The sequence below is a fragment of the Lissotriton vulgaris genome, chromosome 5, assembly GCF_964263255.1.
Source record: "Lissotriton vulgaris chromosome 5, aLisVul1.2, whole genome shotgun sequence".
NCBI lineage: Eukaryota > Metazoa > Chordata > Amphibia > Caudata > Salamandridae > Lissotriton > Lissotriton vulgaris.
The window spans coordinates 1,129,048,223-1,129,073,115 of NC_141693.1; the positions used below are offsets into that span (position 1 = coordinate 1,129,048,223).

General features: G+C 43.9%; 1 protein-coding gene across 1 annotated transcript in view; it reads left to right on the forward strand.

Annotated features, from left to right (window-relative positions):
• The window catches only part of HABP2 (hyaluronan binding protein 2), a 335,748-nt gene that overhangs the window by 82,022 nt on the left and 228,833 nt on the right, over nucleotides 1-24,893 (forward strand). Inside the window, exon 3 of the mRNA XM_086922842.1 lies at nucleotides 1,336-1,440. Coding sequence (XP_086778968.1) covers nucleotides 1,336-1,440 — 105 coding nt within the window. The remainder of the gene's footprint in view (nucleotides 1-1,335; nucleotides 1,441-24,893) is intronic.

Consider the following 24,893-nt stretch of genomic DNA (forward strand, 5'->3'; position numbering starts at 1 on the left):
AACAATAGGAGAAAACAATAGGGGGAGAGGAGTTGGCCTAACGTCTAGGGCGGACGACCTAGAATCTGGGGAACTGGGTTCGAGTCTCAGCAATGACGCTGAACATCCTGTGATCCTGGGCAAATCACTTAATCTCCCCGTGCCTAACAAAAATGAATGTGTCCTCATGTAATGCAACTGGTGCTATGCAAAGTGCTCTGGTACCCGATTCGGGTCAAGTCCGCGCTATATAAAACTCTGTAAAAAAAAATATAGGTTTAAATTCGACATATGTGCATATCTTGGATAATGCGTCATTAGGATCACTGTCTCAATACCAAAGTGTCTCCACTGGTAGACATGTGCATGCTGTGGTCAGCACTGAATCATTGCCAAATTGTGAAAACGTGACAAATATACATATATACCCAACACAGCAAGCGGGTACTCCTTCATTTTCTCTCAGTAGCCTTTTGAAGTTAACAATAAAGAGAAACTTTTTGAAGTGCAGCTAGTTAAAGATATTTCATTACATTTTTCTCTTCAAAAAGTCACCTGCGTTAAAAAATCGGGGATGATGATTAACATAAGCCGTTGAAGAGAATCCTCCTGTTCATTTCAGCATGTGAAAATGGGTCAGTGGCTGGAGTTTAACTAACCTTAGACAATAGTAATTTATCCGTCCACCCCTCCCCTTTATTTTTGTGACATGATAAAACTACGTGACACTTTGAGCCAAGAGTCCTTCGCTCCTTCTACTAATGTTTCCTTTGAGTTCTCCATTTCACAAAAGAGCTCCATTTGTGGTTTATGCTGGGGACCGAGGTACCGTTTGACATGAGAAAAGACACATAATTAAAATCTATGATATAGGATTCTAATTGGTCCAACTCTTCTTTGTCGATGACTCATCCAGAGGGCATGGGTAATTCTCCATTTTTCAGGGAACATGCAGGGTCAGATTTAGAATGCTACGACATCCCCTCTTTCCAGAATGACATTATTGGAAATTCCAGCAGCAGAAATACACATTGGAATCAATGCTTTGATGCAGACCGCACAGAGTAACATGTGCGTGTTCTATTCTATCGAGGAAGATTGTTAACAATTTCATTTTTGTCCCCTTCCTATCGTTTAATAGTATAGTCACTCATAAGCCTTTCTAGGCGCTATTATGGGCAGTCCATGTACACATGAGACTCTGGAACCAGGGCGTCTCAAACTTTTTCTAGCTCAGAAGGTGCCTCAAATATATCTGTTTTCATCAGGGAAAATTTGTTGTAGCAAATCTGTCTTTGCATTTGTTAGCACAGAGTAGCTCACAGCTCACCTTGTGACTCACATTGTCTCTTTTAGATCGGTGCTTGGAGAACCCATGTAAGAATGGGGGGACGTGCATCCCACGACTCAGAGTCATTTGTTCCTGCACCCCATTTTTTTGGGGACGCTATTGTGAAAAAGGTAAGTGAATTAGGGTTGGCAAAATGTTTTTGAAAAAGTATTTGTTTAACAATTACATATATTACGTTGGCAAATTGTTTAACCGTCAAGAACCTTATCTATCCCACATACATGTTGTCACTTGTGAAGACACAATAAAAGGCTTTTCAGGATCAGTGATATTAAAGTCACCGCACATTACCACTTCAGCAAGTCGATGCAAAACAATTGCCAAGGATTTGCAGGAATTAATGTAGCTTTTTAATGTGTAAATTAGATATATATTTGTCATAAAATTGTTTCAGATATAAGACTTACAGCAGTTTATTGAGGCTAAAGCTGTTAACTGTTTGATGTTTTACATTCTGGGGCCAAGAGCCTGAATTAGAGTAGAGTATGGTGGGGCTAGCATCATAAAGTGGCAGCTCTCCCACCCCTCAATCCCACGGTACCCCTGTGGGAGAACTGCAGGTTTTCCGATGATGGGACACTGGCTAGCTCGGCCATCGGAAGCCCCAGAGGTCTGTCCACCACTGGACAGTTGGGTCACAATCTATAGGGTTAGGATAAGGGAACCCTCACCTGGTTTGCATGGTGGTTCCGGGCTGGGAAAACAAACCATGAGCCGAAAGAGCAGGAAGAAAACTCTCTCTGCACATTGGTGTTTATTGGTAGTTTTATTGTACTGGCTAGAACTATTTTCAGAATCTGTTTCAGAAAAACAGGGCTGAGCAGGTGAAAATAATGGCACTCACTCAGCACTCATGTGTGCTTTTGGTGTTTCTGCCACACCAGTGGATTCGCGTATAGATTCCTGCTGGGTAGTCAGAGAACTTTTGAGGGCAGAGCATAGCACTCTCTGATTGGCAGTATTGGCCATTACCATTACACGTCTCTGGGGAAATATTGTCTGTAAGAAGGGGGCAATGGATAGGAAATGGAGTAAAAACCATTGCTGGTGATGTTATTGCAATAAACTTCAGGGACACCTCTGTAGTAACCCATATATGTAACTCCCCAACGTTGGGACCACTAACTGACATACACCCCCTACACTTATCCTATTTTTATCCCCTACCCCCCCCCCCCACACACACAGAGACCCACATATCCAAACAGGGGTCAGGAGAATAGGGCTCTGCACCCTGTGCAGCTAAATAGAGCAGATAACTGGCAGACTCCCTGGCAGGTATTCCCTATCTACGATCCTTCAGTCGCTATGCATGCACACTGGTACAGGTTCTGTGCCTTGGATAATGTCGACTGACTTTAGTGGAATAAAATGTGCTCACTTCAGCCTATTAGGGGCAGTCTAGAGAAAGATCCCTGACGATCAGGGTGGTTGCCACTTACCCCCTTAGCAGAGACAGGCAGTTCCGTTGTGGTACCTAATCATGAATCTATAGCAGCTGACCCGAATGATACACTAAGGATTGGGCATGTAGCTGAGTCATGGGTAGAAACCACACCAGATAAGTTGGATACCCCTGTTGCAGTAGGCGAGGTTCTAGATAGGAATCCTCTGGGGGCTGGTGCAAACAAGTTTGTGACTCAGCATGGTATAAGAGTCATATCCTGGAATATTGCAGGGGTGGCAGCTAAATACATCTTACAGGATTGGAGAGACTATATAACCAGTTTTCATATAATTTGCCTCCAGGAGACCTGGGCTATTGAACCGGAACAATACACACTAGAAGGGTTCAAAAGTTTTGCGGTCCCCGCAGTAAGGGCGCCATCTGGAAGAGCTATTGGCGGACTTATAACATACGTAGACCTCCGCGTCCAGGGGTCCTGGTCAAATCTAAGCTGGGACTCAAAAAATATGCAAGCGATAGGCTTTCGCCACAAGGGCTTAAAAATCACATTGATAAATTGGTACAATGCGGTGGGCTCAAATGGCAGAAATAACATCATGAAAGAACTGGACGACCGTTTTAAAATCATGTCATCAGCTAATAAAGCCACAGGGTCCCCATACACCATCTTAGCGGGAGACTTTAACCACATGACTGCTGGTAATTTTCCCCCCCTGTGCTGGAAAATGCCATTTTGCTGTTTCCATGACGAGCTCAGCTCGTCATCAGCACATGACACCCGTGGGTGATGACGAGCTGAGCTCGTCATCAGCATCGAAAGGGTTACCTGCCACCTGTGTGAAAAATTAAGACCAATAAATATGGACTGGTCACGCTGCCCGGAGAAAAAAGGACCACATTTTGCTCATACCACTGAGGGCAGGGAAATGGAGAACTTCACAAATAGGCACAACCTATCATTCATAATGGATCTAATAACGATCGGCAATGCGGGGGAACCTAATGCAACGTACAAAGGAAGGGGTTGCCACTCCTATATAGACTTTGTTATGATGTCCCCAACACTCAAAAAATGGATCACAAACTTTGAAATTGTACATAGTCCCTTCAGTGACCATAACCCGTTGGTATTGGTTCTTAAATGCATGAACCTTAGAACAGCAGAGGGCGTACCCGATGCCATAGAACAGGCAACGGCACAAGGGAGAAGACTTAAATGGGCCAAGATTAATGGAGACACATTTTACTTCAATCTTGTAACGAAAGGCCAAAAACAAATAAATGTTTGCCTGGATGAAAATAAGGGCAGCCAAACTGTGGTCAAAGCCTTTGAAGAAATCGCCCAACTTGTGGATACCCTATTGAAATCCTCCACAGGAGCCAAACTGCCTCAGACCCCACGCTGGTTCGATCATGATTGTACCAAGGCACTGAAAGACCTGAAAAAATGCCTTGCTGGTCAACCCAAGGATAAAGTTAAAATAGCAGGCAGCAGATCCAACTATAAAAAAGCCCTGAAAGCGCGTAAAAGAACTTTACAAAATCAAGCATGGGAGGACCTAAGAGAAGCAGCTGAGAGGGGTGATATTACGGCATTTTGGAGAGTCATCAACGGCCCGTGTTTTAAAGATCCGAGGGGGCCGGATATTGTGAATGCAATTCTCCCTGAACAATGGCATAATCACTATCATAGCCTGTAAAATCACACTGGGATGGTACTGCATGAGGAAGGCGCAAAAATAGCAGTACCCGTAAGCTTAGATTTTGCGTTGGGAGAAGTAAAATCAGCAATCCAAGGGCTCTCAAAAAGCAAAGCACCAGGCCCTGATGGCATCCCCCCTGACCTTTATTTGAGCAATATTGACTTATGGGCACCCATCCTCATTAGGGTCTTGAACGAGGCAGTAGTGGCTGGACTGCCTCGTTCTTGGTCCTCGACAATCATTGTCCCAATTCACAAGAAGGGCAGCCGGGATGACCCCCAATGCTACCGTCCTATATCATTAATAGATGTAACGGCTAAGGTTCTGGGACGTGTGATCTTAAATCGTCTGCAAATTTGGGCTGAGGACAACCACATTTTAACAGATGTACAATATGGGTTCAGAGAAGGGAGATCCACAACAGATCAATGCTTAAACTTGTATCTCCTCACTGCTAAATATACCATTGCCGCCAAAAGGACTATCCATATGGGTTTCATGGATCTCTCAGCGGCCTTTGATCGTGTGAACAGACAGAAGTTATGGGCCCTGATGATCTCTCTGGGGGTGGATCAAGGGTTAGTGGACACATTGAAGGCATTACACTGGGAGACCACAGCTTCAGTCCGTTATAACAAAGAAGGAATGAAGACAGAGCCATTTCCTTGTACAAGCGGTGTCCGGCAGGGCTGTATATTAGCTCCTTTCTTATTTTCATTGTATATTAATAATTTGGACCGAGAACTTATGAAGTTGGGAGTGGACTCCCCCCAAATAGGCCAGCGTCCGGTACCCGTCCTCTTGCATGCGGACGACGCAGTGTTGCTAGCCCGCACTCCACTGGGTTTACAAAAGTTAATTGATGGTTTCGTCAACTTTATGAATTCACTAGATCTCTCAGCTAATCTGGATAAGTCCTTCGTTATGTCCACAGTTATAAAAACCAAAAAGGACTTTTTACACAGCATAGGATCACATAGACTAGGAAGAGTTAAGTCCTTCTCTTATCTAGGTGTACTTTTCGATGAGAAACTGGAATTCAGAAACTTGGCTGAAAAACATGTAGTCAAACTGGTGGCCTCAACGGGTGCCATAATGGCATGTGGGAGGAGGCTAGGCAGATGGTCACCGGAACAGATATTGAACCTATATAGAGCGGTTTCTTGCTCCAAGGTGTCATATGGGGCAATAGTTTGGGGCTGCAAAATTAATCATGTGCACCAGATACAAGCTGAGGAAAATAATTTTTTAAAAAGATTATTAAAGGTTCCTCAGAGTACCCCCTCATATATAACACACATGGAATTGGGAGAGCCATATATTGAGGACAGAATCATGGTTCGACCCATTCTGGCATGGATTAAGATCTGGACTAATCCAGAGGCCGACCTCAGCTGACAGATCATTAAGGATTGCTTGACCCGGGACAGAGGGGGACAGATCCAGTGGCTCAAATATGTAAAAGACACTATGGAAGGAATTGGTTGCAAGAATTTGTTCTTTGAGCCGGAGGCCACGACCACCCTGAATAAAACTCTGGTCAAAAAACATTTTTTTGCCTGGGCATCTGCCAGAAGGGCCCACGCTGAAACCGGGAAAATATCTATTGTGGCCCATGGTTCACTAAAAACAACGCCTGGAATGGAACCACACCTAGCGGTGATGCACAATGCGCAGGAAAGATTCTATATGACTAGGTTCTGATTGAATCTCCTTCACCATTTACTGGCTGTTCCCGCAGGCTTCACACGCTCGGTAGAGCTGAAGGGTACCTGCGGCTGCGACACTAGGTCTCCGCAGGATACCCTTCACTTTGTTTTATTATGTCCTTTTTACTCAGTCCCTAGACGGAAGTTTTTAGTAAGGATCTTGAAAAATAAAAAACTGAGACATGCTAAAGCAGCCCTTCTTTTTTTGCAAAAAGCCTCAGACCCACATACCCTGTTATGTATAATAGGTTTTATTAAGGTGGCCATGAGATTAAGGAACACCAGGGGAATATCGGCTCACATTAATTTATAGACTGAATCAATGTCTGTATAAGATTCCCAATTATCTATTGTTCGCTTTGCAACTTTTTAGACCTATTTTTATTGCTCTTAATATGTCATTTAAAAAAAAAAATGCTTTTTAAATATTGTATGTATGTATTTTCATGTTCTTTAATGGTATCTTTTTAAGTACTGAATAAAGATATTTGATTTGATTTGATTTATGGTAGGTGGGGCAGAACTTTGGAGAAAGGAGACCACCATTACAGTGTTATACTATCTCCAGTGTTTGAGTGTGTTATTATCTTAATGTTTCCTGTTTACTGGTGAGCAGTGGAGGTATATACGGAGGGAGAGGAAAAGGAATAATAAGACAACAGAGCATGTACAAATGCAGAGGCAGGACTTGAACTGAGTTATGTCTACCACCATTTGTAAGGTGTTAAGATCCAAGGGAATACATGCAGGAGGTAGAGCAGAAAAGATAATAAACAAATTCCATCTCAGAAAAGGAAGGTTTTAACTTCTTTAAAATTGAGGCACAGTGCTCTGCACCAATCAGCTCTCAGAGGAGATAATTCCACCAGCTTTCTCCTGTTACTTTCACATATTTATTCCCCCAGGTTGCACTTGTGATTCTGAGAACTTGCAGAAATTCCTTTCCTAGAGGTCTCAGGGATTTACAAGGGGTAAGGGTAAAAATCTTGTTTTCCACTGATCTGGACCGTCCAGATGCATGGACTTGCAGATTAGAGTCAAGACTGGCACTTGGGCATGTTAAGTGGCAGGGATTGAACAAAGTCTCCAGAGAGTAAAAACGACATAGTCAAAATGCCTGTTCCCTGCTAACCCTCTTGCTGCACAGTTGTTAAACTTCAATGGAAAGTCAAGCACAAGATCTTATTATGGGCATCCACAGATAGAACTACAGAAGTCATGACACTAACGTACAATCACCTGGGCTGCTATACCTCTTCCAACAACAACGGTGGAAGGCAAGAAAGCATGAAGCCGTAATAGCAGCATGTATGCTAACTACTCAGTGATTATAGTGTCAGAGAGCCATCGCTCACACTTCTGACCTCATGAGTGAGAATAACAGTGGGATCGACCAAGATCCAATAATGGTGAAAATCAGTGAGGGGGCTATTCTCAAATGTAACTTGCATTTGTGAGTAATGTACACATATAATGTACTCTTATACTTTTGAGTAAAGTTACTACTTTGGGCTGCTCGCAAAACTTGAGTGTTCATTACTAAAATCCATAGACTAAGGGGCACATTAGTATGGCGGGCGGACTTTGTCTGCCCGCCAAACTAGTGGGGAATGGGACCGCCCGCAATGCTAGCGGCGGTCCCGCACACCCCATTATGATGCAACCCACCACACTGGCGGGCGCATACCATATTTTTAACATTGCGGTGGGCAGTGCTGAAAGCACCAACCGCCGCAATGCTAAAAATGCATGTTGGGCTTTTCAAATCACAACGTGACAGGCACCGCACGTTGTTCTTTGAAAGGCTATTTGCACCCCCACTCCCCCCAGAGTCCATGGAGTCCCGCATAGGGCCCCCCAAGCAGACTCCGCATGCCTTTCCGTGGAGGCATTCAAAAATGCACATACTAATATTGCTGGCGGTGTCGGAAAGACACCGCCACCATATTGAACCCTCTTTCCATCCGCCGCGGACCCCCCACCCATTATAATATGGCGGGGGTCTTTTCTACAGGGATGGCGGGTGGATTGCCCCCGCTGGGCCGGCGGTGACTACCGCCGGCCCGTTGGGGCAATGCGCCCACCATCCTAATGGGGCCCTATGTCTCCATGCCCTAAATAAGAGGTTGGATCCAAACGTACGAGAGTAAATTAGTACTGCCTAAAAAGAAATAGTAGTTAGTCCAGCACCCCATATGGCGAACCTAGAAACTGCAACACCCACTCATAGAAAATAATGATGGCAAGGACTTCAAATAAAATCTCCAGAGAAAGAAATGTTATATTAAGTGAATTTATTTCAAGCAGTTAAAAATATAAATACATATAATTTAATGTAAAAATTATTTTTTTTAAATCATTTACTATTTAACTATAAAATATCTTAACATTCTTTTTTGCTTTAGAAATAAGGTAAGATACAATTTGAATACAATATAATTAAATTATTTGTATTCCCTTCTATACACCCCTTTTAATATTCATTAGTGCATTATAATAACCATTACTTTAGGTGGGTATTTCTATTTTTTAATTTTTAATTAAACTATTTTAAGCTTGAGAAAGATAATTTTAATTCAACTTTAAAAATTGTATTTAATTCAATTTAACTAATGCACGAAAGTGGGGGAGGGGTGGCAAGCTCCTTTAACCTGCTGAAACCAGCTATCAGAAGTTTGAAATTCCATGTGTGAAAGGTGGCCAAAAGGTCTAACAAACAATCTTTCTTTATTGTACAACCTAGCTGTTTTAGTAGCCTAAAAGATGGATTTTCCAATATTTGTACCAGAAAAAAAGTCTAAGCATTGAGCCTTAAATGACCCTGCTTGGCATGTCTAAATCATGTATTTTTCAATAAAGAAGACATCAAAGCATCTTTAAGTGCCAAAAAGTTATTAACAAGTTCTGTAATAACCAGGACGATTATGAGTGTACACTCCTTCATTTGCAAACAGGGGTAAGAATAATCAAGTTTTGAACCTTATCACTGCCACCAATAGTAAAGGGAATTTACAATCTTTGGTCCAAAGAGAACACGCTACGTGAGGTGTCAAATACGTTTCCTGGCCTCTGCAGGAGTCATTCAAGCTTGGATACAACATATCTTATCGGCAAATTAGTCCTGAATGGCCTAGGTAGAAACACCCCTTTGCAAGCTGTCCGAAGTCTCAAAGACATTTGGGGCCTTGTAAGTATATGTAGAAGCTCTTTCATATGGTTCCCCACTTGAAACATGTGAATGGCATGTTCCTGTGAATTTGGCACCCGAGAGCACACATTCAGGTAGACCTAAGGGGACCAGCAGCGTATTTGTCGATCTCAGGTTGAGACATTCAATTTTCTGGTAGAAGCCTGAAAGCACAATTCAAGCCATATAAGGTGGTCAGAATACCATAGTTGTTTAGAAGGATGGACCTTTCTGCATACCTGGCCCTCTCTCAAAGGTACAAAATGTTTGGAGATTTTGGTCAAGGTGGAATGCAGCAACTAGTTCAGTCCCTGACACCCACATGAGAGTCCAACTTGTATGTAGAGGTGGAAACAGTTGAGTGATACTACCAGGAAGAGTTGGAAACACTTGTAGAGTCACTTTCCTCCTATGTCTTGTTCAGATTTTACTCTGAGGAGCTATGGCTGGTTGCTTTATTTCTTTATTTTATTTTTTTTTAAACAATTTTTATTACACAAAATTTTTTCAAAACATTAAGGAGCCCCCCCCCGCCCTCCACCCACTCAAATACAGGCATGATTGCACGATATTATTGATCATATCGCCTAACGTCGACTAACTAAACATGACGAGTAACTATACCCTTAAGACAAGACTATAAACATTTGCATTTAAGTAATGAATAAAAAAAAATAAACAAATGGAGTTAAATTACTATCCAAGACCTTCGATCCATTGTGTAAGTGGGTACCAAATTTCTAAACCCTTCTTTTTCTTTTTGACACCCTTCCTGCTGTATATTGCTTTTTCCAAGCTATAGGCTGAGAGTAATCTGGCCTGCCATTGTTGGAAAGATGGGGGGACATTATCCAGCCAAGAAGAGGCAAGACAGATTCGAAGCACCGCCATGGAGACAAATAGAAGTCCCTTCATGTTATCTGGGTGGTTCGTACTATCAAACCCCAATATTATTTCAAGTGTTGTAATGACAATTTCTGTTACAAATATTTCAGAGAAAAAGGTGGATATCTCACATCTGATGGTACATAGTGCCCCGCAAGTAGCAAACATATGTATTAGATCTACTTCAGGTATCATGCATCTCGGACAAAATGTCCCTTTACCTGTACTCCATTTAGCTAGCATATAGGGGGTATGGTATAGAAGAAAAAAAGTTTTGTAGAATTGTGCTTGCAGTTTTTAAGACATTAGTATCGATTGGGATAGCTGGAATGCGTTCTGGATGGGTATAATTGAGATTCTGAGTTTATTCTGCCAATTATCTATGTGTTTGTCCATATCATCCGGGAATCCAGTGGTTAACTTGGTGTATATTGCCCCAATTTTTACTTTGCTACAATGAACAATAGATTCTATTAGCTCGTTTTTCTGAAGAGCTACCCTACCCCCCCCCTTTTTCATGATATAGTCCCTGACCTGTAAATATTTGAAGAAGTCCCTATTTTCTAGGCCATATTTGTGTTTTAGAGACTCGAATGAGGCCAGACCAGCTGACTCATAAAGAGAACCGACTTGGATTATACCAAGTCTGGTCCACCGTGTCATACACATGTCAGAAAAAATATCCGGGAGGTTGTTGTTGCCTATAAAAGTAGTATAGTATGAGTACCGGCCTAGCCCTAGATGTTTACGGATGTCATTCCAGGCAGCGTAGATACCCTTTAAAGTTTTGAAGCGTACTTTCTTGAAATGGCAGTCATAAGTCAGTCGCCACAAGTGTGCGCTTGCTTGATTGCCAAGAATAAGTTCCTGAGGGTTGGGAACAGATCTTTCTAAGCGATCGTCCTGATTATTCCTGAGCAGCTGGCTACTATACTTAAGTATTGTCGCCCACCAGTAGGTTTTAAGGTTTGGGAGTGCCAAACCTCCTCGTTCTTTTGGTAGGGTAATGAATCTATTGGATCTTCGTATTTTCTCATAGCTCCATATGAAGCGAGAAAAAATGTTATCGATTTCCTTAAATAAAAGTGGTTCAAAATTCAAGCAAATGGTTCTAAAAAAATCTAAAAATCTAGGAAGATATACCATTTTGATTAGATTGCACCTTCCTATGATTGTAAGGTGTAGATTATGCATTTTTTTAAGGCATTTTTCCGTTTGTTTCATTAGAGGAGCCATGCTAAGTTTAACCAGATTGTTTAAATTAGCGGTAAGGTTGACACCGAGATACATTGCCTTATCCGTTACCCTTTCATCGACAATATTGCTATTGCTGTTGATTAAGATTTGAGTTTTAGTCTGGTTTAATTTATACCCCGAGATTTCGCCAAATTTGTTTGCCTCTAGTTCCATTGCCTCTACTGATTTTTTAGGATAAGCTGTAACTATGGCAATGTCATCGGCATATGCTAAAGACTTTGTTTCGCCATTGATAGTCCTTATTGGCATTATTGAAGTATTCATTTCCAATCTGTGGATGAAAGGGTCGATGAATATGGCAAATAGGAGAGGTGAACAAGGGCACCCCTGTCTTGTACCTCTTGATACTTTAATTGTGGCTGTGTTTTCTCCATTTATCGAGACCACAGCTTCTGGATTAGAGTACATCTTGCGAATAGCATTGATAAATGTCTCCCCAATCCCACTCCTCGACATAGCGGTCCATAGATATTTCCAGGAGACCCTATCAAAGGCTTTTTCAGCATCTAAAAGGATAAGTGCCATAGGGTCTCCTGTTACGTCCGCTATGTCGAAGAGCGTGATCACCCTCTGAATGTGATCAGTAGTAGATCTACCGGGAACGAATCCATGCTGTTTTACGGAAATAATTTTGTGGATTACCGGGGCCAATCGACTAGCGAGTAATTTAGAATATATTTTTGCGTCGTTATTTATCAGGGTAATGGGGCGGTAAGCCCCTAGTTCCTTTGGATCTTTATTTTTTTTAGGAAAAACTATGATTTTAGCCTGATTCCATGATTCGGGTGCTCGCCCTCCCTTAAATACCTGAATTACCAAATTGTAGTTGTTTGTTGAATTTAACGTAGAATTCGACTGGAATTCCGTCTAGGCCCATTGCTTTTCCGGTTGGGAGACTATTTATCGACAGGAGAATTTCGAGACATTGTGGAGTTTCTGCAAGTTTGTCTTTGTCGGTTTTGGGTAGTAGACAACCTGTACCAAGATCCAAATATGTATCTATTTTGTATTGATTTTTCCCTGTCTCGGTGTACAGATCTTCATAGTATCTATGGAACGCTTCCCTTATCTCTTTAGAATCACAGGTCAGGCCTTTAATTGGGTTTCTAATTTTAGTGATTGTGTTGTCGCTGATCTGTTGTCTAAAGCGGACAGCTAGTTGGTGTCCTACCTGCTCATTAAGCTCATATATTTTCTCCCTGTTCACGATGGCATTGGTTATTGCTTTTGCGGTGAATGTCTCTGTTATTTGATTTCTTGCTATCGCAACTTTTCTTGCTGCACCTTCTACATTACCATTACCCTGGACAGCTTTCATCAGGTCTTCCTCTTTGCTAGTAAGATTATTATTTAATTCGTTTAGTTCTTGCTTTGCTTCCTGGTTGTGTTTGATGGAAAATCTAAGAGTTTCTCCCCTTACACCGGCTTTTAATGTGTCCCAGACCACCTCTAGGGGAGCACTCCCTAGGTTATATTTTAGGAAGTCAGGGATCCATTTTTCCATAAGTTTACAGTATTTTACATTGGCCAGAAGAGCCCTTTCAAATGTCCAATTGCTGCGGGGTCTATGCAGATCCCCCAAATCCATATTAATAATTAAAGGGTTGTGGTCGGAAAAGACTCTTGGTAATCTGGCTATCGAACAGTGAGAGATAATTACATCAGACACAAGAAAATAATCTAATCTAGCAAATTTAGAATGGGGATGTGAAAAAAAAGTATACCCAGGGTCGGTTGGGTGTTGCAACTCCCAACAGTCAGATATCGCATGGGTGTTACAAAGATCATTGAGTGCTCTAAATGTTTTTGGCTTCCTTCCCTGGTAGCTAAAGTTATGAGTAGTTATCCACTTAGGCGGGAGATTTAGATTAATGCCACCGCAAACAATCAGCGGAGCAGGCCAATGTGATAATTCGTTTGATATAAAGTTCAAAAGATCGGGATCGTCAGAAACACAGCCATACACAGAGCAGATCGTAAATTTGTTCCCTTTATCATAGTTGCATTCCACGATGGCCCATCGGCCAAATTTGTCTGCTGCCCGTCTCGCAAACTGGGCTCCACCACCTTTTGCCATAATAGCTACCCCTTTGGTTTTATTCTGTTGGGTGGTGGCGGTAATAACTCTATATCCTAATGTTTTTAATAAATGAAGCTGAGACCCCTCAACATGGGTTTCTTGTAGACAAACTACACCTGCTCCAATAGATTTCAAACCAAATGCAAACCTTTGTCTTTTATGTGTATCATTTAACCCGCATATGTAATGTAATGTAAGTAAGTGCCAATTTGTATCGCGCGGCAATCGCTCCAAGGAGCATCTAGGCGCCCAGAAAGGACCACCAGGTGTTAGGTAGTTCCTATGCTTACTTGACCGAGACCCAAATTACACTAGGCTTCTGGCAGTTATATCTTGTAGATTAAAGATCCAAGTTTTTAGGTGTTTACGGAAGTCTATATTAATTGTCAAAGTTTTCAACTTAACCATTATTACCTAATGAATCTGTCCTGTCTTCTAGTCGATTTTTTCTTTCTTTCATACCTGTATATCCGCCCCCCCTACTGTTAAACCCCCCCCCACAACCCCCCGCCATATCTTGAGGCTACTTCCCTGTATGTCTAACCTGTCCGGCCTTCCCCCCTTCCCTTTCCCCCCCACCCACCCACCACCACCTTTGAAGGTTACCTGGGCCTGTCTGGACCAGGGGTGCGACATCTGCGCAAGCGGGCTCTGCGAACTAGGCTAGTTTGTTAGTATAAGTTTTATGCTTATTTTTTATAGTTGACCCTTAGCCTAAATTTTCTAATAATTTTTCAGACTTAATTTCCCCAGATCATTCCGCCATTCCGCCAAAAGTCCACGCTTTCCCAATATATACCTTCTACTTGATACACATTGCTATAGTTAATTCATCTTATATATTCCTTTTACTACAAGTCTTTAAGTCTACAAGTCTTTAAATCTGATTTAGATTATTTCCCGGAATTTCGAGAGACTGTCTCTGAGATTTCTCGAAGATAGTCCTCCGCCTGTATTTCGCTGTTGAAGCTTCTTGTTGCACCTTTAAATATAATTTTCAAGCGTGCCGGATTTTGCAAGAATACTTTTGCTCCAACTTTTTCAAAGGGTCCAAATAGCTGACGCATTTCCATCTTCGCTCCACGGTGGCGTGAGCGAAGTCCGGTCTGACAAAAAATTTGAACCCCTCATGCTCTCTCTGGGTGGTAGGTCTTGCAAGGTCGTAGTGGTTGCTTTATTTCTGGTAGGTCGAAAAACAGGAGATAAGGGTACAGTCTACCCAAGTGGAGACCTGAGTTGCAATATTCAGAAAAACAATAGTTTTGGGTGTCTAAGCCAAATCTAGTATGTGACCTTGGAGTGTGCATGCGATGGAACCCATTGTTTCAGCCCCACCACCTGAAGGTGATTAAAAAAGGAAGCACTGAGAGCTTTTAAAACATCCCAAGATCAAAATTGAATAGTGATAGATCATCATAGAATTGATAACATTCATAAAGACGTGCTCAACTGTAGCAAAATCTCCAGGCAAGTGACAAATGCAGACGAAAGGACCATCTCAAGGGAGGAGCAGTTTGAGAGAGAAATGTGGGGAGCTTCCAAAGTGTTGTGCAGTATAAAGGTCACATTGCCCCAGCAGGACTGAGAAAATCTCGTGGAGGGTAGACCTCCAGTCCAATCACACCGCTATCATTTCTTTTGTCAACAGAATTAGAGCTATGTGAAGGACAGAGAATGTAGTAAAGTGTAATAGAGAATTATGTGTGTGATAAGTCTAGTAAACATTTCCGCCCAGACCATTGGCCACAAGTGGAAAAATAGACCATTCCCGCAATACAAATTGCAATAGTTTAAGACCGTTCTAGAAACCGAGCTTACTTCCAGCACGGACATGGAGATAGTAAAATCAGCAAAAAAAAACCTCTTCACATTTGAATTCCGCCCACTACAGCATACTGCACGAGGCACTAGGCCAGCTCACTATAGCCATTGGCTAACTTTAGTGTAAGTGATCTGCACTATCATGAGCAGAAGATCCACACACAAAGTGGTTCCCTTCAGTGGAGGGACAATGTTGGCAATGTATTCTTTTTGAGACTCCAAAATATTTTTGTCAGTATCAAATATGTTTTAGAGGGAGTAGGGCCTGGCAGCTTCCCCAATAGTAAAGCTTTGCAAAAACTCTAGCCAAACAAAATAAACATTGAAAAAGTCAAAAGGGTGACAACCAATGCTCAACCTCTTGGCTTTGCCGCTACTTTTTTTTTATTTTTTAAACTGTCATACATTTTAATATAGGCCAATTCCTCTCACTCAGATTCATGTGAAAATGTTCCAATTTTTTCTAAGTTTCTAGTCGATCTGTGCAATGCTTTATTTTACAAATCTTGATGTGAATATTTCCAGCCTCTTACTTGGACACCTGTTCGAGCCATTGGACTGAACGTTTTTTTTCTCGAAAACCGCAGATTGTTATTTACCGTACGCGCTTTATTGACATTTTAAGTGAGGCATTTCACCCAGGTAGAGCCGATCCCCTTTCAGACATGATATGATGTTTAAATACAGCACTCAAACATGCGGTGCGATGTGGGCAGCTGTTCCCCCAGCCATCGGAATCCCATTAGCATTTCAAACTCATTCATAATTTAGGAAAGCGCTGCCGTGCTGATTCAGGGCCTCGCGGCCTGTATACGATACTGCCTCCGGGTCTCGGAAACACTCAGGCGGCACGGAGCGTGGCCTGTCTCACAGCACAGTGCCCTGAAACCTTGATCCAAAATCCATATGGGCTCGCCAGCTAATTGAGGGGGGACGTCAGCAGGATTGAGAGGTAAAGATGGCAATTTACAGGAAAAACAACGCAAAACTGGTTAAAAGAAAGCTTTCCAGAAATAAAATAAAAAAAACTTGCAACTGAAAGGTCACATATTTTTACGTAGGTCGGCCATTTTTGTTCCTGTCATTCTGATCAGTTGTCAACCCCAACACACTCTCATGGATTTATGTCACGTGCGCATATTGCCACATTTTGTGGGGGAAGGCAGGGACTCATAAAGTTTATTTTATGTTAGCTCTTTGTGTCTCTGGATGTTAAAAAGTAGACTAGTTTATTGCATGTATAAAATACAACACAAATGTAATTGTCTACTGATGTTAAGTAACAGCTCTATGACTTCCACTGACTGATGTATGAATGTAGCTGAAGTAATGCCACGGGTTGCATGTGACTGTGACAACAACGCCATGAATGACCCCAGAGAATGGGGAAGGAAACGGCCAGAAAAACAGGTCATCCAGAGGCAGGACCCATGATAAAAACCCCAAGAATCACCCCAGCCCTGAGCATGAGGAGCAGCTTGAGTGGCCCAGTCAGTCTAATGCAGTGAGTCAAGGGACCGAAGAAATCATATAAAAACACTCACCCAAAAAAGGAGGGTAGGATAGCAGCCAGACAGGCACCTGAAACAAGCAACAAGCACATGAGCCCCCACCGAAGTCCTGACCTGACAATGAGTGATATTCGGCTCAGAGGACTCAAGAACAGAAAACCCAAGGGAGTGCCCACTGCATCAGCCCCCACCATTGTGCTCCCAGGCTGACGACTACGCACAAATGAACAGGCAGACAAGCAATTGTGCATCGAAGCCAAAAAAAGAGGACCAAAGCAGATATGACCATTAGCACCCAGGGGGCGATGAGCCCAGACCACCAGCCAACAAACTGAGCCCCCTCAAACCCTAGACTTTTAAGCCCAGGCAGAGACCAGGAGCAGTGGCGTAGGAAGGGGGATGCGGTGGGTGCGGGCTGCCCTGGGTGTCATCACTGAGGGGGATGACAAAATGGCAAAAATATGTGTTTTAAACACTTTTTTTGCATGTTGTCAAGCCGGGGGTGACAAGAAATTTTCTGCACCGGGTTTCTCCTGACCTTGTTACTCCACTGACCTGGAGTGGACCAGCAAAGCGAGAAGCTAGAGAACACAACGATCAGAAGAGGGAGAACCACAAAAACTGGTAAGAACAGCCACATGAAATGGCAAAGCACGGCAGCTCACTAAGCAGGAGGCCGACTAACAGCAGAGCAAAAGAACTAATGCAGACCAGAATCCCCACCTGAGGGCAGCAAGAAAACTTCAATACAGAGAGCCCAGGTGGTGAGCCAAGAAAGGACACCTAAGAGAAAGACCACTGAGGAGAGATTCAGCCTCCCCCACTTAGCCTCAGCCAGAACAACCAATGGTAAACACTGAGCACTCTGAGTCACAAGAGATTGGGGGAAGAGGGCCCTAATCACAATGGAACAAAACTCACAAGGTTTCCAGAAGGGCCACTGTGCAGAAGGAGCCCACTCCCATGATAGGGAAAGCAACGCCAGCACAGTACACCTGCTGGTATACCATCAGGGTGAAGTAGTGTGGCTCACTGGTTAGAGGTGGCAGACCCGAGAGCAGAGGACGGCCCGGGACCAGGGTTCGATTCCCGGCGCGGCAGGTTTCTGGACCAGGGTCAGCGGACTCGATAATTCTCTCGCCTCGGTGCCCACTCTGATCAGCGATCACACTCGGCAACTCTGGGCATTAGCTTGCCTCATCTTCACTAACGGCCCCACCAGACCGCCGGGGATGCCTGGTCTCACCCTGGAGATACCCATTAAGGGACCATCTCTCAGGGAAGCCAGGAAGGGTTTCGCAGTGGTCGAAGCGCCTTGGGACCCTACGGGTAAGTAGTGCGCTATATAAATGCCAATACATACATTTACATCAGGGAAGAAGAGATCTGCTTCATCAGAGCCAGGAGGGATGTTCCCCACAAAGAAAATGCAAGAGCAGAGGAGAAACAGAGCAAATCCCAACCCAGGACCATGGTAACACAGATGCCCAGCTCCTATGACCATGGACAGCAATCCAGCAGTAGAAGGAGCAGATGAGTCACAGAAAAGGGACTTACCTTCAAACAATTAACCCAATTTAAAGCACACAGAGAATCAACATAATACATTACAACAATGCACAAATGCACAATCGGTGAATCAATCCAGACTCTTCAATGATGTGAGATATGTTCCTTTTTAATGGATTCTTCAATCTTTCATGGCGTAGATGATCGAACAAAGCAGCACAAAATACAGCCAACGCGTTTCGCCCTAATGGGGCTTCCTCAGGCAGTTATTAGAATCCTACAATCTTATGGATGATCACTAGTGTGGCTGGATCACTATATTTTAAACTTAACGCCAATATATAGTCTCTCCTCCAAAACCAGTAGTAGTCACGGAAAGTCCTTAGTTTCTCCCACACTTTCAATTGGTAGTCCACAATTGCTTTAAAAACATCGAATCCTCGGACTGCATGTCGTGATTCAAATTCAAATATATTGTGTTCACTTTGATAGGTGACTCTCCATGCAGTGAAAGTTACTTCAGTATGGGCTCCAGTACAACGCCGTGCTTCTTAGCCCACCGCCACCCTTTGAAAATCCAACGGAAACCATGAACCCAACCACATGACACTGCAGAGACAAACGGCCCACCAACTAAGATGCAGCCAGCCAGTTTAGAGATGCTGCCCACCCATGTCAATCAACTGCTAAAAACTACCAAACTTCCAGCTTACCCACTATGGGTTACAGTAAAGCAGCCCAACAAGGCTGAAATGTCCAACTGGGGACAGGCAATGGTCTCTAAAAAGGACAACGCTGCTTCGAAGTGGTCGGAGAACCACAATCGTGACCCACATCCAGCATTTTAAAAGTGTCCAGTGAAGGCCACGAGCAGGCATTATCACAGGGACCCTGCAGCATAAAGTGGGGGGAGCCTGATACAACTCCAGTGGCTGGCACCAACCCTTCCAGACAAGTATAAAAGATTTAGGGTTCAATTGGTCGCACGCCACTCCACCAACCAGCCGGTAACCCCAGGAGCATCACGGTAAATGCAGTTTCTTTAAGCGAGTGCGCTTTTCAAAAGTTCTGAAGTATAAATGCAAAGTTGCAGGCCAACTCTGGACACCGGTATTTCAGGATTATTGTCCTTCATCAGCAGATTGTAGGTAGATTTTCAGGGGTTTGCTGTGCAGGCTGCCAAAGTGTCATCAGGGTCGGTACCTCTCAGGGCGCGTGGGTGTGTAACCTGAGCTCGTCAGCTCAAAGGCTCGAGGGAGCCATATTTAAGTAGGGTTCAATAGGTCGCACACCACTCCATCAACCAGCGGGTAACCCCAGGAGCATCACGGTAAATGCAGTTTCTTTAAGCGAGTGCGCTTTTCAAAAGTTCTGAAGTATAAATGCAAAGTTGCAGGCCAACTCTGGACACCGGTGTTTCAGGATTATTGTCCTTCATCAGCAGATTGTAGGTAGATTTTCAGGGGTTTGCTGTGCAGGCTGCCAAAGTGTCATCAGGGTCGGTACCTCTCAGGGCGCGTGGGTGGGTAACCTGAGCTCGTCAGCTCAAAGGCTCGAGGGAGCCATATTTAAGTAGGGTTCAATAGGTCGCACACCACTCCACCAAGCAGCGGGTAACCCCAGGAGCATCACGGTAAATGCAGTTTCTTTAAGCGAGTGCGCTTTTCAAAAGTTCTGAAGTATAAATGCAAAGTTGCAGGCCAACTCTGGACACCGGTGTTTCAGGATTATTGTCCTTCATCAGCAGAGTGTAGGTAGACTTTCAGGGGTTTGCTGTGCAGGCTGCCAAAGTGTCATCAGGTTCGGTACCTCTCAGGGCGCGTGGGTGCGTAACCTGAGCTCGTCAGCTCAAAGACTCGAGGGAGCCATATTTAAGTAGGGTTCAATAGGTCGCACACCACTCCACCAACCAGCGGGTAACCCCAGGAGCATCACGGTAAATGCAGTTTCTTTAAGCGAGTGCGCTTTTCAAAAGTTCCGAAGTATAAATGCAAAGTTGCAGGCCAACTCTGGACACCGGTGTTTCAGGATTATTGTCCTTCATCAGCAGAGTGTAGGTAGATTTTCAGGGGTTTGCTGTGCAGGCTGCCAAAGTGTCATCAGGTTCGGTACCTCTCAGGGCGCGTGGGTGCGTAACCTGAGTTCGTCAGCTCAAAGGCTCGAGGGAGCCATATTTAAGTAGAGTTCAATAGGTCGCACACGACTCCACCAACCAGCGGGTAACCCCAGGAGCATCACGGTAAATGCAGTTTCTTTAAGCGAGTGCGCTTTTCAAAAGTTCCGAAGTATAAATGCAAAGTTGCAGGCCAACTCTGGACACCGGTGTTTCAGGATTATTGTCCTTCATCAGCAGAGTGTAGGTAGATTTTCAGGGGTTTGCTGTGCAGGCTGCCAAAGTGTCATCAGGTTCGGTACCTCTCAGGGCGCGTGGGTGCGTAACCTGAGCTTGTCAGCTCAAAGGCTCGAGGGACCCATATTTAAGTAGGGTTCAATAGGTCGCACACCACTCCACCAACCAGCGGTTAACCCCAGGAGCATCACGGTAAATGCAGTTTCTTTAAGCGAGTGCGCTTTTCAAAAGTTCCGAAGTATAAATGCAAAGTTGCAGGCCAACTCTGGACACCGGTGTTTCAGGATTATTGTCCTTCATCAGCAGAGTGTAGGTAGATTTTCAGGGGTTTGCTGTGCAGGCTGCCAAAGTGTCATCAGGTTCGGTACCTCTCAGGGCGCGTGGGTGCGTAACCTGAGCTCGTCAGCTCAAAAGCTCGAGGGAGCCATATTTAAGTAGGGTTCAATAGGTCGCACACCACTCCACCAACCAGCGGGTAACCCCAGGAGCATCACGGTAAGTGCAGTTTCTTTAAGCGAGTGCGCTTTTCAAAAGTTCCGAAGTATAAATGCAAAGTTGCAGGCCAACTCTGGACACCGGTGTTTCAGGATTATTGTCCTTCTTCAGCAGAGTGTAGGTAGATTTTCAGGGGTTTGCTGTGCAGGCTGCCAAAGTGTCATCAGGTTCGGTACCTCTCAGGGCGCTTGGGTGCGTAACCTGAGCTCGTCAGCTCAAAAGCTCGAGGGAGCCATATTTAAGTAGGGTTCAATAGGTCGCACACCACTCCACCAACCAGCGGGTAACCCCAGGAGCATCACGGTAAGTGCAGTTTCTTTAAGCGAGTGCGCTTTTCAAAAGTTCCGAAGTATAAATGCAAAGTTGCAGGCCAACTCTGGACACCGGTGTTTCAGGATTATTGTCCTTCATCAGCAGAGTGTAGGTAGATTTTCAGGGGTTTGCTGTGCAGGCTGCCAAAGTGTCATCAGGTTCGGTACCTCTCAGGGCGCGTGGGTGCGTAACCTGAGCTCGTCAGCTCAAAGGCTCGAGGGAGCCATATTTAAGTAGGGTTCAATAGGTCGCACACCACTCCACCAACCAGCGGGTAACCCCAGGAGCATCACGGTAAGTGCAGTTTCTTTAGGCGAGTGCGCTTTTCAAAAGTTCCGAAGTATAAATGCAAAGTTGCAGGCCAACTCTGGACACCGGTGTTTCAGGATTATTGTCCTTCATCAGCAGAGTGTAGGTAGATTTTCAGGGGTTTGCTGTGCAGGCTGCCAAAGTGTCATCAGGTTCGGTACCTCTCAGGGCGCGTGGGTGCGTAACCTGAGCTCGTCAGCTCAAAGGCTCGAGGGAGCCATATTTAAGTAGGGTTCAATAGGTCGCACACCACTCCACCAACCAGCGGGTAACCCCAGGAGCATCACGGTAAATGCAGTTTCTTTAAGCGAGTGCGCTTTTCAAAAGTTCCGAAGTATAAATGCAAAGTTGCAGGCCAACTCTGGACACCGGTGTTTCAGGATTATTGTCCTTCATCAGCAGAGTGTAGGTAGATTTTCAGGGGTTTGCTGTGCAGGCTGCCAAAGTGTCATCAGGTTCGGTACCTCTCAGGGCGCGTGGGTGCGTAAACTAAGCTCGTCAGCTCAAAGGCTCGAGGGAGCCATATTTAAGTAGGGTTGAGTGGTGTGCGACCTATTGACTTTTAAGTATAAAAGATTTGCCTAGGAAGGTTATTGTGGTGCTGCCCATCTACACTACTATAGTAGAGCTAGAAAACATGAGAAGAAGAGGTGAACCCTCAACTCCGAATCCTACCAGTGAAGCATTAATTACATCCTCCAGCCAGAGAACCTAGCTCTCGGCAAGATTAAAGTTGGGGCTGGGAAACAGAATAAACTAGAAACATAGGAGGTTCACTGACCCAACTCGGGCCCCAACAGCAACATATGCGGCATGCAGACAACACAATAGGAAGAGGTTGATGGTTTGTTCCACCTGTGCAGCAGGGACTTGAAGGGAAGAACCAAAAAAGGGTATACAATATGGTAGTCTTTATCTGTTTTTGCTAGGTCCTCTGGCACCTGCGGGGAGGTGGGCACACCTCATAGAGTAAGGACAAGGATTGTTTGAGTCGATAACTATGCAGTAATTCATTGTTAAAGACACACAGATGGTGGATGGAATGCAGAGCAAATCATTCACCATCAGTCAAGAGATCTGGGTTCAATCCATTGTTCTCTTGCTAACCAAGCCACCCCAGTTCAGACCAAGCCATATGCAAATCAGTCTTGACCCTGTTCCTCATGGGAATTCGAACAACACAAGACACGCTAAGGCTGATAACCGCATCGCCATTCTGAAGGACTGAAAGGGCAGTAAGGAAACCACTGATATCTATTAACAGCAAACACCGTATACAGGATCTCTTTCAAATTATCTCCATATGCCAAAACAATAACAAACTGAGAATAAGGGTGAAACAGAGCCGGAGCCACAATTTTTACACGTGGGTGACGGACTCAACACAGCAGGCGGAATCAGCAGTACGGCGTGCACAAATCTGCAAATAGATAAATATAAGATCAGAGCAATCTATCACTTTGAAATATGTACAACACGTCGAACCAATAAGACGATAACTAGTGAAGAAACAAGATATAAAGTATACATCAAAGATTGAAGGGAAGAAAGTGTTTTAATATACGGAGACAGAGTTATTGATTGTCTTGAAAAAGATGGTGCTGTAAAACAGATAAACCATCGAAATGCGTCGACGCAACTAAGGGTGCAATCAAAAAGATCAACACATTTGTGGCAAATACAAATTCAATCAATGTATTGACTTATGTGGCTCCAGATTTGTATGATGCACATTAGGATATGACAAGTTCTTGTGTCTTACATATTTTTTTCTGTCTCGATTATGCTGTTCATAATCTATATAGAGCATTGTTTTATATGATTTATATGTGTTCTATGTAATAGGCAGAGACTGATTAAACTAGGTTAACTGTCTTCACAAAGGCATTTTTAAAGCACTATGAAATGTTAACATATTTTCTTAATAAAAAAGTATACTGATCTATATCATGTGGTTTTTATAATTTAGTGCACTGAGAATTATTGTATTTGTTTCATGATTTTACATTGTGGTCAGGGGATTTTTGTTTTTCTGATTGGTATATGTACCTCATTCCCTTGATAACTTTAAGGGGTCCCTCTCATATTTTTTCATTCCTCATGGAAAAAGTCCAGCCCGAACTGCCAAGCCAGATCCACCCTGGACCAGAAACAAGCATCCTGGGACCGATTTTGGGGCATCACCAGTCATCAGCCAGGATAGCTTGAATCCAGTGGCACAGTGAGCCCGGGACCCACGTCTGCGCATACCCGGCGCATTGTTATGCAGACAACCATGGATGTAAAAAGTACATTAACTAAGCAGAGTTGATATAAAATTGTGTTTGAAGGTGGTGCCAGTTTAGCCACAGCCCTGAGCATTTCCTGCTCTTGGACTTTTGCCATCTGATGCCCACATCAGGTTTTGTTCAGTGTGTAGCAGTGTGACAATTTTAAGTTTTAGTCCTCGGACTAAAAAGATATTGTCAGTTAGATGCATTATCTTAAAAGTTGCAGTCCAGTCTATTGGAAGCCTACATTAGCATTAGAGAGTATTTCCTACGTGGTTCCTTGGTTTTTAAACCTAAGATAAATTCGGCTGCTGGTTCCTGAATGTGTAGGAGTTATGCTAGGTGTTTTTAGAGCAGACTATACTCATGTTTAGTAGTATTCAAAGGACATCATAAGTTCTCTGAATCTGGAGGTGCAAATTCTGCTCCCCAAAGTAAACAATATCCTTCATCTCATTGCCTCTGTGGGTGTGGAATTAATGGGGCTTCCCCTGAAAAATGAAAAATACTGGCAAATCTGTCATTCATGGTCCAGTTCCCCTGGTGATTCTGCATTCTTGCCTGTATATTGCATTGGGGATTTCGACTGCTTTCAGCACCTGAGGTCTTCGGGTACGAATCTCGGAATCCTCGTAACCCGGGCCCAGGAGGCGATGTCGGACCCGATGGGGACCCGGGGCAAACGCCGTCCGGGGCGGGAAGCCTGCCCTGCCTACCCCTCATTAACATTACAGCCTAGGCAGGAAGCCAGGATTGG